This window comes from Drosophila willistoni, assembly GCF_018902025.1.
Source record: "Drosophila willistoni isolate 14030-0811.24 chromosome 2L unlocalized genomic scaffold, UCI_dwil_1.1 Seg168, whole genome shotgun sequence".
NCBI lineage: Eukaryota > Metazoa > Arthropoda > Insecta > Diptera > Drosophilidae > Drosophila > Drosophila willistoni.
This window is the reverse complement of record NW_025814047.1, coordinates 2929246-2943065: the sequence shown is the minus strand read 5'-3', so window position 1 is coordinate 2943065 and position 13820 is coordinate 2929246. Positions and strand designations below refer to the sequence as shown.

Here is a 13820-nt window from a genome sequence, read left to right as displayed (position 1 = left end):
ATAGGTAAAATCGTTGCAATTTATATGAGTAATGGTTTATTTACCTTAAACTCTTTTAAATCCTATATTAACAGTAATTTAAATATAGTTTATTGAATGAATTCTCAATTAAAACTTATTTCTAACTTTCAAAAATTGCAAAAATATGTCCAAATACGTTATATGATTCAAATATTTGTGTTAAATCAAGCAAAAAATTTAATTTTATGCTTGAAAAAAACAACATTTTAACAACAATTTTGGTAAAATTTTTCAAATTATGTTAATTTTTTTATAAGCTTTGACTAAGTTTTTCTCACTGTCTCAAGTTTAAACTAATTAACATAAAAGTGTGGGAAATTTTTGTATGTTCTACTAAATATTTTTAAGTTTACAGAGGGAACAAAAAGATTTTAGAAGCATTTAAAATTGTGAAGATTTTTCTAAATTTTACACAAAAACAGCTTAGAAAAGTTAGAGTTATGGAGAAAAGAGTTGGCATTGAAAGAGAAACTGCTCCAAAACTGCCTATAAAAGCAGATCTATTTCCTTTAAAACAAATAAAATAAAAAGCCCTTTTTATTTCTAAAATCTAAATCTATATTTTTGGCATCAAAATTGAAAATAAATTCCTTAAAAGGGTATCAACTTATCGTCATGTTAGAAACTTCTTTCTAGTTTTATCCACTGCTCAGTTTTTTTTTTTACTTTTTTTATATTTTTGTGTGTGTGAAAAGTTTTATGCATGGCTTAAAGTGTGTCCAGCTTGTGGGCTAGCAAGACGGGGGGGAAGCAGTGAGTCAAAGAAGGGGGAGGAAAGAGGAGTAGAAGGTATTTAAGTTATATGTGGATGAAGGAAGCATTTAGGTCTGGGCCAAACAACAAAACAATAAAGTTGAAAATTCACTTGAGACGAGAAGAAAATTTTCTGCTTGTTGATCGGAATCGGAATCTCTCAAGGGGCAGGTCGATCGATGTGTGTACGTGTGTGTGTGTGTGTGTATGTGTGGGCGGGTGTGGGTTGAGGTGTATGTGTGTGTGTGTGTATTTCGGTGTATGTAAATTCCCCTAAATACCCGCATTTTGTTGTTCCTTTGTGTATTATTTGGGTTATTTGTAAAGTTTTTTGACAATTTTCTGTTTTTGTTGCTCTTCTTGTTAATGGAGAAAGAAAGAATTGAGGAATATATAAAAGAAAGGCAGCTAAAGTTAATCTATCCGAGAATTGATAGCTATTTATCTAGAAACTTTTTTCAGATTGATTTGAAAAAAAGTTCCAGCACTCCAGGGCTTTGATTGAATTTACTGAGCCAGACAACATGTATATAGGGTGTTCCCTCTATTTGAATGGAAACACTCATGCAAATGCATTTTGGTTGGTGAAGGGAGGGAGGGTGGTGGCAACCCTATTACAATTTGTCTGAGCCACTTGGCAATTTTGCTTGAATGCAGTTTGCATGTTTGATGACAACTTTTCGCTCACTATTCTCACTTTTCTCACTGTGCCAACTGTATAAAAGAAACTCGCAAAACACCCTTCAAAATTCGCTATCCCCCAAAAAAATCACACCCATGTTCAACCATCTCTCTCTCGTTTTCCCCACTTTCTGTGTCTCTCTCTCTCTCTGCCCCTTCTCTGGTTTATCAACCATTACGAACTTGGTGTTTCTGTTCACTTCACTGCCAACATACGACAAGCCATAAACACCAGCAACATCAACATCAACAGCATCGGGCATCGGAGTCGTGCCAAACGTGTCAAATGCACAAAAATTCAAATTCCCACAGAGGGGCAAAATAAAAATCCGACAAAAAAAAAAGCCAAGCACAAAACGAAAAACCGAATATTACCAAAAACCATGCAAAAAAAAAAAAAAAAGTTTAACGAAACGAAGCTATGCCAATTTGCCAAAGAAGAGAAGCAAAAATATAAATTTCGATTGACCAAAACGAAACCGGAAATGCTCTGAAAAGAAAACCATCAAAAATGCTTAAGAGTCCATAAAGTCCAAAGCAACACAAAAATATCATGAATTTTCCACAAAAATATTTGATAAGCATATTTTGTTAAGCTACAAAAGAGTGGCATAATTTGAAATCAAATTATTATGATTTATATTTGATTAACCACACAAAGGAAATTAGTTTATCTGGACAAAAAACAATTGGGTCAAATTGCAAATTGCCATTAGAGTGGAATAATCTATTACAAAAATATTAATTGAATTGAATTGTTTTGATAATAAAGCATAATTAAAATGATTAACAAAACAAATAATAAACAAATTATAATGAATATATCTTATTATATTATATATATCAAAGTAAATTTGAAGATATAAATGTCTAAAAATTAAATCAAACAGAAAAGTAAATAGAGAAGCCCAAAACAAAATGTTTTATCTCTAAAAAGTTGATTTAATACATTTTATTCAGTGATTTATTGTTCATTTATTTATCAAAAATTTATTTCATTAAATTCTGAAAATTGAGTGTTGAAAAGTGAACAAATCGGCTAAAGCTAGATTTCAGTGTTGGCAAATGTTTTTTTTCTCTTTATAGTTTAAGCGCATTTTGGGCCCGAGTAACTTAAGTAAAAATTTACCCCAAATTGTACTTGAAATGTTAATGAGACTTATTCTTAACTTGTCATTTAAAACTTGACATAAAATGCAAAAAAAAAAAAACAAATTATTCCAATAAACTTAAAATTTATGAAGCTTTAATTTAGTCCATTTTTGTAGTTCCATTATGGAATCGATGTCTTTATTTTTAAGATAGAATAAAGCTTCGATAACTCAAATGAATATTTGCGACTATTCGCGATAAATCATTAAATTTTTTTGTTTTTAAAGATAATAAAATACAAACGACCATTTGTCAAGCCGAGTAATTTTGTGGTCTATTAATAAATAAATTAAATGGCGACATTTTTAAAGTTTTCAATGATATTGATACTGTTAAACAGAGCACTAAATATCAATAATTCAAGTTTTATTTATTTTATTTTGTTTCACAAACAACTTTAAAGTAGAATATGCAAATTAAACAGCTCATAAAGGATTTCTCATTTTAATAAACACAAAAATTCATCAAATAAATATCAGAAAATTTGCTTAAATTAAGGAAAATTATGTTGGCAATATAAACTTTAAACATTTGGCCATAAAATTGTGTACAATTTTCATGACAATAACTGAAACATTATTGATTTGGTTATTGAACTCAATTTGAATATGCAACTAATCTACATGGAAATTCCACAAACAATTTGGCTTATTTAGTTAGTCGTAGTCAAACAGAGCAACATGGTTGCCATAGAAATCAATCAACTCCATCAAAAGGAAAGGCAAATAAATGCCCGTTAACCATTTCCAATCAGACATATACATACATATATTTTCTCTCGTTCCTCACCTTTCATGACTGTGTAATAAAAGGCACAGAAAACCACAGAAAATCTCTTCAATACAACCGCATTTAAAGCTGCGCGAAAAAAAAAACTAAAAAAAATATATATATTGTAATTGTTATTTAACCTTTGTTGAAAAGTGCATTGCCTGGCAATAGCAAAAGTATATCAAAAGAATGAATGGCATAAAATAGCAATGCATATTAATTTAAACTACATAGAAATGTGTTTTGTATATTTTCATTTAGACAAAAGCAAAACTTTTGCGGTGTTTATTTGGCTGACAGCGAAAAGAGAAAGAGAGTGAAACGCGAAGCCAGCCAAATGTGGGTCATATCAAATTCCATTTCCGTTGTCAAAGTTTTACATAAATTAACCAAAAAGTTAACCAAAAAACAGAAAAACACAAACACAAAGCAAAAAGACACACAGAAAAAAAAAACAAGAAAAACTGCATTCACCGCACAATGAATGCAACTTTAATGAGAATTAATGTTGAAAATCTAATATGGTAAAATTGAATTGAATCTGAAAATTGTTTTTGTTATTGCTCTTCACTAATGCCATTCCTATTTGCATTTACCCCAAAATGCCACAGGGATAGTTGGTTGGTTGGTTGGCAAAATGATGTGATAGTGGGTTGTGCCCCCCCTTTTCCATATATAGAGCACCTGCAGGCAACCAGCTAATTAAAATAGTTGTGTATGGGTCTATGATTCTAGAGCAGACGAGGCAAATCCTAAAGGCTATAACCATAATGCTTACACAGTGGAACCCTGCACAGTCTAAACAAACAATTCTATTTCTATTTGAAATCAATTAATAATGATATTAACCATAAGGTTAATACCTTATAACCTTGTATGTATATGAATACTACATAAGGAAAAGATAATTGATAGTCTATCAGTTAATATTTTGTGCTATGGCGGATCTAGCTATCGATTCCTGGAGAAAATCGATTACTTTTGGCGCGAAGTCCAACTTGTATATCGAAAATCTACCACTTTTGGAGGCATAAAATGATTCTTTTGGAGACGGAAAGAGTTTACCCTGCTTTAAACGTATAAATCTGCCTTTTGATGGTATATATCTAAAGACTTAGTTACTCATTCCATTTTTGATATGGTATGGAAGTTTAATTAGCTACATATTGTAGTAGGCTACACATAAATTCCCTACATTTTACTGCAATATGTAGCTGATTAAATAACCCTACTGTATAAGCGATAACCGGTATTACATAGTAATTAAGTGATATCGATATCAACACTGTGATGTCGATGACTTCTAAAAAGATACATCTCTGATACCTTCTTCTTCCTGAAAAGATCGCAGCGAACGGAGGTGTAATAAAAACGGAAAATAATTAAGCCTAGCCTAAACTCTTACAATATCTTTAACTAGTTTACCTCAACTTTTTAGTTGAGCAATTTGGCCTAATGGTTAATAAGATAAAAGGGAACAAAATTAGGTACTTTAATTGATTGTATTTTCTAGAAATATAATTACACAAACTGTTGTAATGAACGTTACTCATAAACTACGTGACTTTCTGAATGAGTCACAGGTTTTGATAAAAGAAAGTGAATTTTATTCTAAATTCAGTTTGCTTAGACAAAAACTTACAATTAGTCAAACATTTTCCCAAAGTTTGCACACCTTTTTAAAAAACAAATGCTGTTTTGGTGCTTTGAGACTATTAACTTTTTCTAATGTTACTTTAACATTGCTTTAAAATTTCTACCCTTTGAATCATTTCTTAAGAAATAAGTTCCAAAAATAGTTGCATTTACCCAAAATGCAGGCAGGCACATTTTCATTCTCAGGTGTGAAGCTTAAGGGGCTGTAAATGGCTTATATAATGGGTCTGTCTAAAGGCTAAAAAGAGAAAAAAGGTCTGATATGGCATTTATTTAAGATTGAATTTATAAGTTTCTGTTCATTGAAAAAACGGGTTTTCAAATTCATATAAGAATTTGCTGCATGAATCCTAAATTGATTTTCCCAAGAAGTTTTCCAGTGGTTTGCCTTTTTTTTTTTAGTTTTTAAAAGTATAAACGTTTACGAACAAAGCCATATGTATTTACATATGATGATATGATCTATATACATACATATGTGTATAACTATATGCCACAGATATGCGAAAAACACAAACAAAGAAAAGACTCTTGAATGAAACTTAAACTTATCTAAGAGCTAGAAAGATTTTGTATTTAACTTTCTAAAGACAGTTAATCAGAGAAAGCAAAATAAATCTATTTCCTCTTAAAAATCTAATCTGTTTGTAGGAATAGATTGAATATAAATGAAATCTAATACTATGTACAAAAGTATATAGAAACCAAGAATACTAATTGAGTCATTAAGAATTTAAAGAGAGATTCATTGCGAGTGTTGACTGTACACGTAACATGAGAAAACTAGCATAGCACGTACGATGCTTTTGTTCGATAATGTATGAGCATTATAAATGTATCTGTATCTGTATCAGTATTTGTATCTGTGAATGCATTTGAATAGGCAGATGCCAAGAGACGCTTGGGCAAACACAAACACACACTTATACACACACAACAACAATTCGCATTATTCTCCGGGCATCTCAATTATTTGCGTGTTAAGTATGCGGTTAACACAACAAAATGCCCTACGAGTATTGGTTTGGGGGGCGGGAGTTGGGGGCTTTGGGGTTGAAGGTTGGAGGTCGTAGGCTGTTCAAGTCAAAAGACAAAACTTACTTAATTACCGTAAGGATGGAACACAGGCAGGAAGCGATTTGTTTTAAGCACTTCACTCAAATGTCATTAGGCGGTAGCAACTGGAGGCAACTGAAACAACTCATTCAGACAAGAGTAAAGCAAAGTGAAGCGAAAGAAAATGACAGAACATAACCGAGAAGGAGGTAGTAATAGTAGTTGTGTGTGTGTGTGTGTAAGTGTGTGTGATGAGTTGGAGGTCGCTCATAAATCAATCAATATTCTCTGACAGCTTTTGTCAATGAATCAATATCACAATATGGCTGAATGAAGCTGAGCATAAGAAGCATAAAGTATACGCAATGTGGAACATTCCCATTCCCATTTGATTCGCTTCGCTTCGTTTGGCTCGTCGAAGGTCATCAATAAGTGGAACCATCATCAACCGCCCCCTCCTCCCCTCACCCAACATCTAAACGCTTTTCTGTTTCAACGCTTTCAACAAAATCAAAAGAGAAAGTAAAATGAAAAGACTGCACAAATTTTGAGCCCTTCGACCAAAAAAAAAAAAAAGAGAGAAAGAAAAAAAAAACACCAACACATTTTCAATGGAAAATCCATATATATTTTGTATATATAATAAGTAAGTATATAGCCAACAAATTTGTGGCAATTTGTTCAATTACTGAAGCCCTTAGCATCGCTTTGGTTTATTAAAAAAAAAAAAGAAAATCAGAGTGGGGAAAATGTAATGAAAAGAGCGAGAGAGATAAAAACTACTACAAGGGCCACGCCACGCCCACTACCATGTGGGGCTATCATTATCCGGTAGAGGCCAAAGCAAATCAAGTTAATTTAATTAAATGAAAACACAATGCAAAACAAATTACACCAACAATTCGTTTTTCATTTTTGTTGCTTTCGTTTGGGGGCCTTAAACAAATAGCAAAAAATAGAGTAAATTTTTTGTTCTCCAAAATGAAATAAAGTTATGCTTCTGTTTTATTTTTTGTGTTTTTTAACTAGGCAAATAACAAAACAGTTGTCAGAAAGGGAGAGAATTGGAGAGGGAGAGAGAGAGAGGGAGAAACGAGATGAAAAAAGATTAACAAACAATGGCCTAATGGAAAACTTAATTAAAAGTGATAAGTGATAACTATAATAAAATGTAAACTTTACTTTAACTCACGTTAACTGGATAAATTTGATACGTTTTAAGTGTTTAACTGGGCGTATACTTAATTTATAACATTAACCATTTATGATATGGCTTTTACATATTTCAAAATCTTAGAATCTTTCCAATTTCTTTCATTTGTTATTATTTAGGAAAATTAATGATTTTTGTTAGCCGCACTTAATTAATAGTATATATTAATATGTAGCCATGTTTTTGTTCGTTTTTTTTGTTTAAACTAAAAAACTTTTTTAACTCACGTTTATTTGATAAGTTAAACGCACTGAATTAATAATAAATATTAAAATTTAAACATTTTCTTTTAGCTTTTGTCTTGAAACTAAAGAAAATCATCTATGAAAACCTGACAAATCTCTTGGCAATGCAAATTTCCTTTATTAGAATCTAAATTTTTTTCCACACAGTCAACATTTGAAGCTTATAAAAATTGACAAAGAAAGACGAATGAGTTGCCTTGTCAATATTTGCCTGTAATTTAAATACCCTATAGCCATGAAATGTCAAAGAGTATGATCGTTTATGCGAAAACAGACTCTGGAAGATATATATATGAATGATATAACTTTCAAGGCTTTAGATTCGAAATTTTACTAAGGAAATTAAGCTAGTTTTTATAGGAAATTCAGCTTGTTTATAAACTAAAGTATATTGATTCAAACAACTTTCTAGAAGTGCTTCAAATGATGGTTAAGTAACAAACATTCAAAGTTCTTTAAAAAATCTAATATCGTAAAGTACTAAATATTTTGGTTTTTTCTTCGCAGATTCCTAGATTGAAACTTATATTAAGTAAAAAAAATCGATGTAAACTCAAACATCTATAAAAATAAATGCTTGACTTCATTGACTTGCTCCTCTATAATAATATTACCTCTTCTTTTTCCACATGCCCCTGCTAATGAATGATAATGAAGGTTTAATTTATGGGATGCATAATTTCCTACCTCTCTTCCGCCCGAATGTGTCTCCTCTGTCATATAAATTGCTGTAGTCGTGTCGGTAAATCAACTGTTGTAAATCATGAAGTAAGGACACTAAAAATAGAGTAAATAGCTAGATAAATGGCACTCTCATTTGGGTTGAACCTGATGCCTGGTTTGCCACTTGCTCATAGTTTGAGAGCAGCTCCTATGCATTAAGTGACAATAAAATATGTAAGTGGCTGAATGGTAAATAAATCGGCAGCAAAACCTTTTGGAGTAGCCCGAAAAACCCCGAAACACGAGAGTGAACCACATTCCAGGTAATGGGAACCCAAAAAGGTAACAGACAGACGGAAATCCATCAGTGGACGACAGAGCAGGCGACATCAACCAGAACGAACCAACCATCGCACACACAGACACACACACACCCATTATACCTCTCCGGCCGATGTTCCCTTCCCGCCCTCATCTGGAACCAAAATGATGAGTTGCGATTACACACATAAATACGCAATTCGCTTAAGTACGCAGCTTTCGAGAGTTGGCAGCATTTCGCGGTCTCTGTTCCGGCATGTGCGTCAGAGGCCCTCACCCAACCCACACACATACACACACACTCGCTCACACACTTACATTTGCAATTCAATGGGGGAAACCCTCTGCCACTTGTGCCTTCATCTCATCCTCCTACCAACAACAATGGCAACAATAATGCGAATTGATGAAGCGTGAAGGATTCGAGGCAATTTCCAGGAGAGGATTGGAGCTTGCATATCGCCATCCAGCCACACGGAGAGACAGACTAACAGACACCCAGTCACAATGTTGGAATTGAGGTTGAGGTTGGGAGGTTGAAGGTTGGCATTTTGAGGTTCTTAGGTCAAATATGCATATATACATATAACCATTGTTCATATCGGAGGACATCAGCTACCAAAAAATAAAGGGATTATATGCACGAGTTCATAATGTGGGTCAATTTGTCGGCTTGTGGTGGCTCAGTGGCTCAGTGGGTTGGGAACAGTAAAAGGGTTCTCTGACTCTCGCGTATTTTTGGAGTGGGCAAACACACACATGGGAGATTTTATTACATTTAATTGGTATTTTTAATGAAATTTTAATTCTCCTTTAATGAGGATTGCAGGGAAATTCCATTCAACCAGCAGGTGATAAATGTTTTCACGAATGTTTGACCAAAAATTACTTTTAGCCCCTTTTTTTATGACTTTGTTATCCCGTTGGACAGACATACATAATAAAAAGAGAGTATCAATTTCTATATATAGGTACATATGTACTTATATATATATTTATAGGGAAAAGTGTATGTAGTGACTGAGTCGTATGGACTCAATTTATGGTTTAATTGATTGCAATATTAAGTTATCCGATTGACATATCTAGCAGTCATTTTAATTGGCTAACTTGACTAATTTGCGATAAGAAAGAATTAATCGCCATTAAGAACTTTAGATTATAATAAAAATATGGAAAACCTTATGTTTCTAATATTTATCTGCTATTAAGATTGAAGAAAAACCTTTAGAAATGTTGATCTTTGAGGAAAACACCAAAAGAAGTCCAAGAAAAACTTGGCTGAATAGGATTTATCGAAATTATTCCATACCTTTTTTGATATATCCACAACAATCGATATATATCGATATATATTCGTCGAAGATTGAGCTCACCCTTTTGGAGTTTCATAGGAAACATCCCGGTTTATGGGGGAGAAATGAGGAAAATTTCCAAAGCGTTTCCTACTTATATTTATATAGTCACAAAATATCACAAAATATCACAAAATATTAATATTTTGCCTCATAGAAACATTCCCACCTTATATTTCTAATATTTATCTGCTATTAGGATTTGTCGAAATTATTCCATATCTCTTCTGGATAAATCCATAACAATCGATATATATCGATATATGTATATCAGTTGCAGATTTAGCTCACCATTTTGGTGTTTTATAAGAAAAAATCTCGGTTTTAAGGGGGGATAAATGAGGAAAATTTCAAAAGGTTTTCCTACTTATGTTTATATAGTCACAAAATATCAGCATATTTTGCCTCATAGAAACATTCTCAAATCAAATCTTATCTACCAAATGAAATCTCAGTTTTGTTGCCTAGTGTTTTATAAGGGCCAAATAGTTTGCTATTGACAATTATCTTAAGCACACTCGAATTTACTACTTAAGCATTCATTCAACTCAATAGCAGACAACCAATAAATTTAATCACTCACTCTTATCACATCATAAACATCAATAAACTTGATTTCCAATCGGCTGATAGTCCATTTTAAACAAACTTTGTACACCAATTAGATATTAGATAAATCGTATAAAGTTAAATTTATTTATGCCTATTTAAATATTAATCAATTTCATTGAGGTAGGTCAGGGGAGTAGATTATATTCATTCCATTCAAAGTATTTTACTATCTTCATCTTGATTGAAACAAGTTATCCAACCAAAACTAATAATTAATGCAAAGTCAGCTAATCGAAGTAACTAAAATGCTGGTTCGATAGGCCAAAGTTCAGCATGGAATCAGCACAACATTTTTCGTAACGGTTAGAAGTTTAGAGCTTTTTTTAGTGTTTTGTTTTGCTTCGAACTTTCTAACAAACCTGATCGAGTAAAACCCAAAAAACTGCTTGATCATCATGATTAACATTTGTATAACACAGTGTATAACATTCGCAAATAAAAGACCTCCAAACGGGCCCTTGAATCAAAATCTATTTAATGGGAGCTTCTCTTCGCAAAACTGTTATACTTAACTTTGACAACGTTGCGACAACATAGAAGAAAAAATTGGAAAATGGATTCTATAATGCAATCAACCTACGACGAGAAAGAGAAAGTGTGGAGTGGCTTTAAGGGTTTGCCCATGTATCATCAGGATTGTTCAGTTGGCCGTGTTATACACAAAGCACTCAAATCCTTTCCCAAAAATGTTTGCGAAGTATGCTGAGAAATCTTCTAAGTAAAACTCTCTCTAATTTAATCTTTTATCCTATTCTTAGTTAAATGCAGTTGATGGTAAGGCCACCACGAATCAGGATATGCTCAATTGGTCTGTGCGCATAGCTCAACATTTGCGTAAACGTTTTATTGGACGAGATGATGTGATCGGTTTGATCTCAAGAACTAACACCTATCAGACGGCCGTAGCCTGTGCCTGTTTCTACAATACAACACCATTTCATGCCATTAGTTCACACTTTAATACGGATACCCTGCAACACATTCTAAGCATAACCAAGCCAAAGGTTATATTCTGTGAGGTGGGCGACTATGAGAGAATCAAAGATGCCAGCTCCAGTTGGGAGAGGGAATTGGTAACCCTGGATGGCAAGATCCAAGATGTTGTCTATGTAGAGGAACTGTTGGAGCCCACCAAAACGGAAATGTTTTTCCAGTAAGTTAACTTGAATAATGATTCCTTAGATTGCTTGCTAACTAACACTTTCTTTAGACCACAATTCTTGACATTGGGAGAGAGCCAAACAATGGCCATTTTATGCTCCTCCGGAACTACGGGTCTACCAAAAGCAGTTTGCATGGCAAATTATTTGCTACTCCATTTAATTGAAGTGCCGTAAGTGGAGCTAACAATCTATTCCGCAAAAGATTTATAGATTTGCCTTTTTTTCCTAACAGAATTTACACTAGTGAAATGGCAATATTTTCCTATTCTGGTTTGGATTGGTATTCGGGTCTACAACAAATGCTACTTGGCGTGGGAGTGGGCTGCACCCGCATCATAACCAACAAGGAACGCACCACGGAGGACCTTCTGGACATCATTGAGAAATATAAAGTCAATATGGTCGGCTTGGGATCTAGTCATGTGGCAGAGTTAATTGCCTCTCCGCTTGCCAAAGCAGAACGTTTGACTAGTCTGCGTGTGGTCTTCATATCTGGAGGTTGGATATCCGATAATGCTCTAAGGAAAATGGAAGAACTAGCTAAATTGGCTTTCATTTTCTATGGTTATGGCACAACCGAAATTGGAGCCATTTCGGCAAGTTTCTCAGCTGCTAAATTTGGCAATACAGTGGGCAAACTAATACCTGGAGCTCGTGGACGCATTGTATCCGATGAGGGCATGGCTCTGGGTCCTAAAGAAATTGGCGAAATTTTAATACACAATGGCCACAAGGAATGGCATGGTTACTATGGAAACCAACTGGAAACTCAAAAGATATTCGACTCACAAAGCTGGTTTCACACCGGTGATTTGGGTTACTTTGATGAGCATCACAATCTCTATATTGTGGATCGTAAAAAGGATATCTACAAGTGTCGCGGCTACCACTACTGGCCCAATCAGATAGAGACTGTGGTGGCCTCGTTGCCCCAAGTGCAGGAAGTCTGTGTGGTTGGCATCCACGATGAGAATTTGGACGATGCCCCCGCTGCGTTGGTTGTCCTTCATCCGGGCAAACGCTTGACAAAAGATGATATCAAAGCGCATGTGGCCAAAACCCTGCAAACCGAGTACATGGAATTGCATGGCGGAGTTTATTTCGCAGATGCGTTACCAAAAAATAAAAATGGAAAAATTCTGCGACGTGATGTCAAAGAGGCTATAATCGAGGCTAAAGCGAACTAAATATAAAACTTAAATAAATGTGGTTAAGAACCAGAAGTATTTTATTTATGAAAACAAAATTCTGTATTCTAAATTAAATTTATTTCTATACGTTAAGTAACTTTTTGAAGAAATTAAATTTATTTCTAAAAGTTAAGTAACTTTTTGTAGTAGTTGTAGATTAACATTCTTTCACTGATTCAAATTTAACAATTTATTATTAATTGTAATAACTTTTATAACAAAAAATTAATAAAAGCTTTTTTAGTTTTAGACAGTTTTTGAATGAATTTTAAGACAATTAGGTAATAATGTTAATGTTGATTATGAAAATTTATTTATAAGAAATTTAAAAAAGCAATCCTAACGAAAATTTACTTTATATTGTTACCAATTTATATTTTTTAAAGTAAAACAAACTTTTTAATATTTTAATATTATTTTTAAATTTTTAATATTTAAAAGTTAAATTTAAGAAAAGTTAAAAAATTCCAAAATTTACTTCTTATTGTTCCCAATTTATTTTTTTTTTTGAGTTAAACAAACTTTTTAATATTTTAATATTTTTTTTTTAATTTTTAATACTTAAGTCAAAGTTAAAAAAAGTTAAACAAGTTTTATAAACGGAAAACTATGTTAATTTTAAAAAATTTATTTATATAATTTATAGATTATCTTTCTAACATTTCCATTGAATATATTTTTCTTAGGACTAATGAAAACTTCTTTTTCTTGATTTCCAATGAATTTTTGAGACTTTTATAACTCAAAAATTAGTGTTAAATTATTTTAATTTATTTCCAATGACTTTTTTGAACCTCTCATATCTCAAAAATTGTTTTTATATTAGTGTTATATTATTTAAGTATATTTGCACTAAATTCTTACAATTTTTAAATCTCAAAAATAGTTTTTAAACTAGTTTAATGAATATTTAAGTTTGTTAATAACAACAATTCTTTTAAATTTAGTTTTGATTGATATTAGTTTTT

The 13820-nt window shown here is 32.6% G+C and overlaps 2 protein-coding genes across 3 annotated transcripts in view; one reads left to right on the top strand and one right to left on the bottom strand.

Moving 5' to 3' along the window:
• Window positions 1-13820, bottom strand: part of LOC6640956 (apoptosis-stimulating of p53 protein 2) — a 69152-nt gene that overhangs the window by 34407 nt on the left and 20925 nt on the right. The window lies entirely within an intron of this gene.
• On the top strand, window positions 11037-12863 carry LOC6640955 (4-coumarate--CoA ligase 3). The gene is made up of 4 exons (XM_002063627.2): window positions 11037-11196; window positions 11258-11652; window positions 11710-11832; window positions 11895-12863. The coding sequence occupies exons 1-4, from the start codon at window positions 11053-11055 to the stop codon at window positions 12847-12849; spliced, it is 1617 nt and encodes a 538-aa protein (XP_002063663.1). The 5' UTR covers window positions 11037-11052; the 3' UTR covers window positions 12850-12863.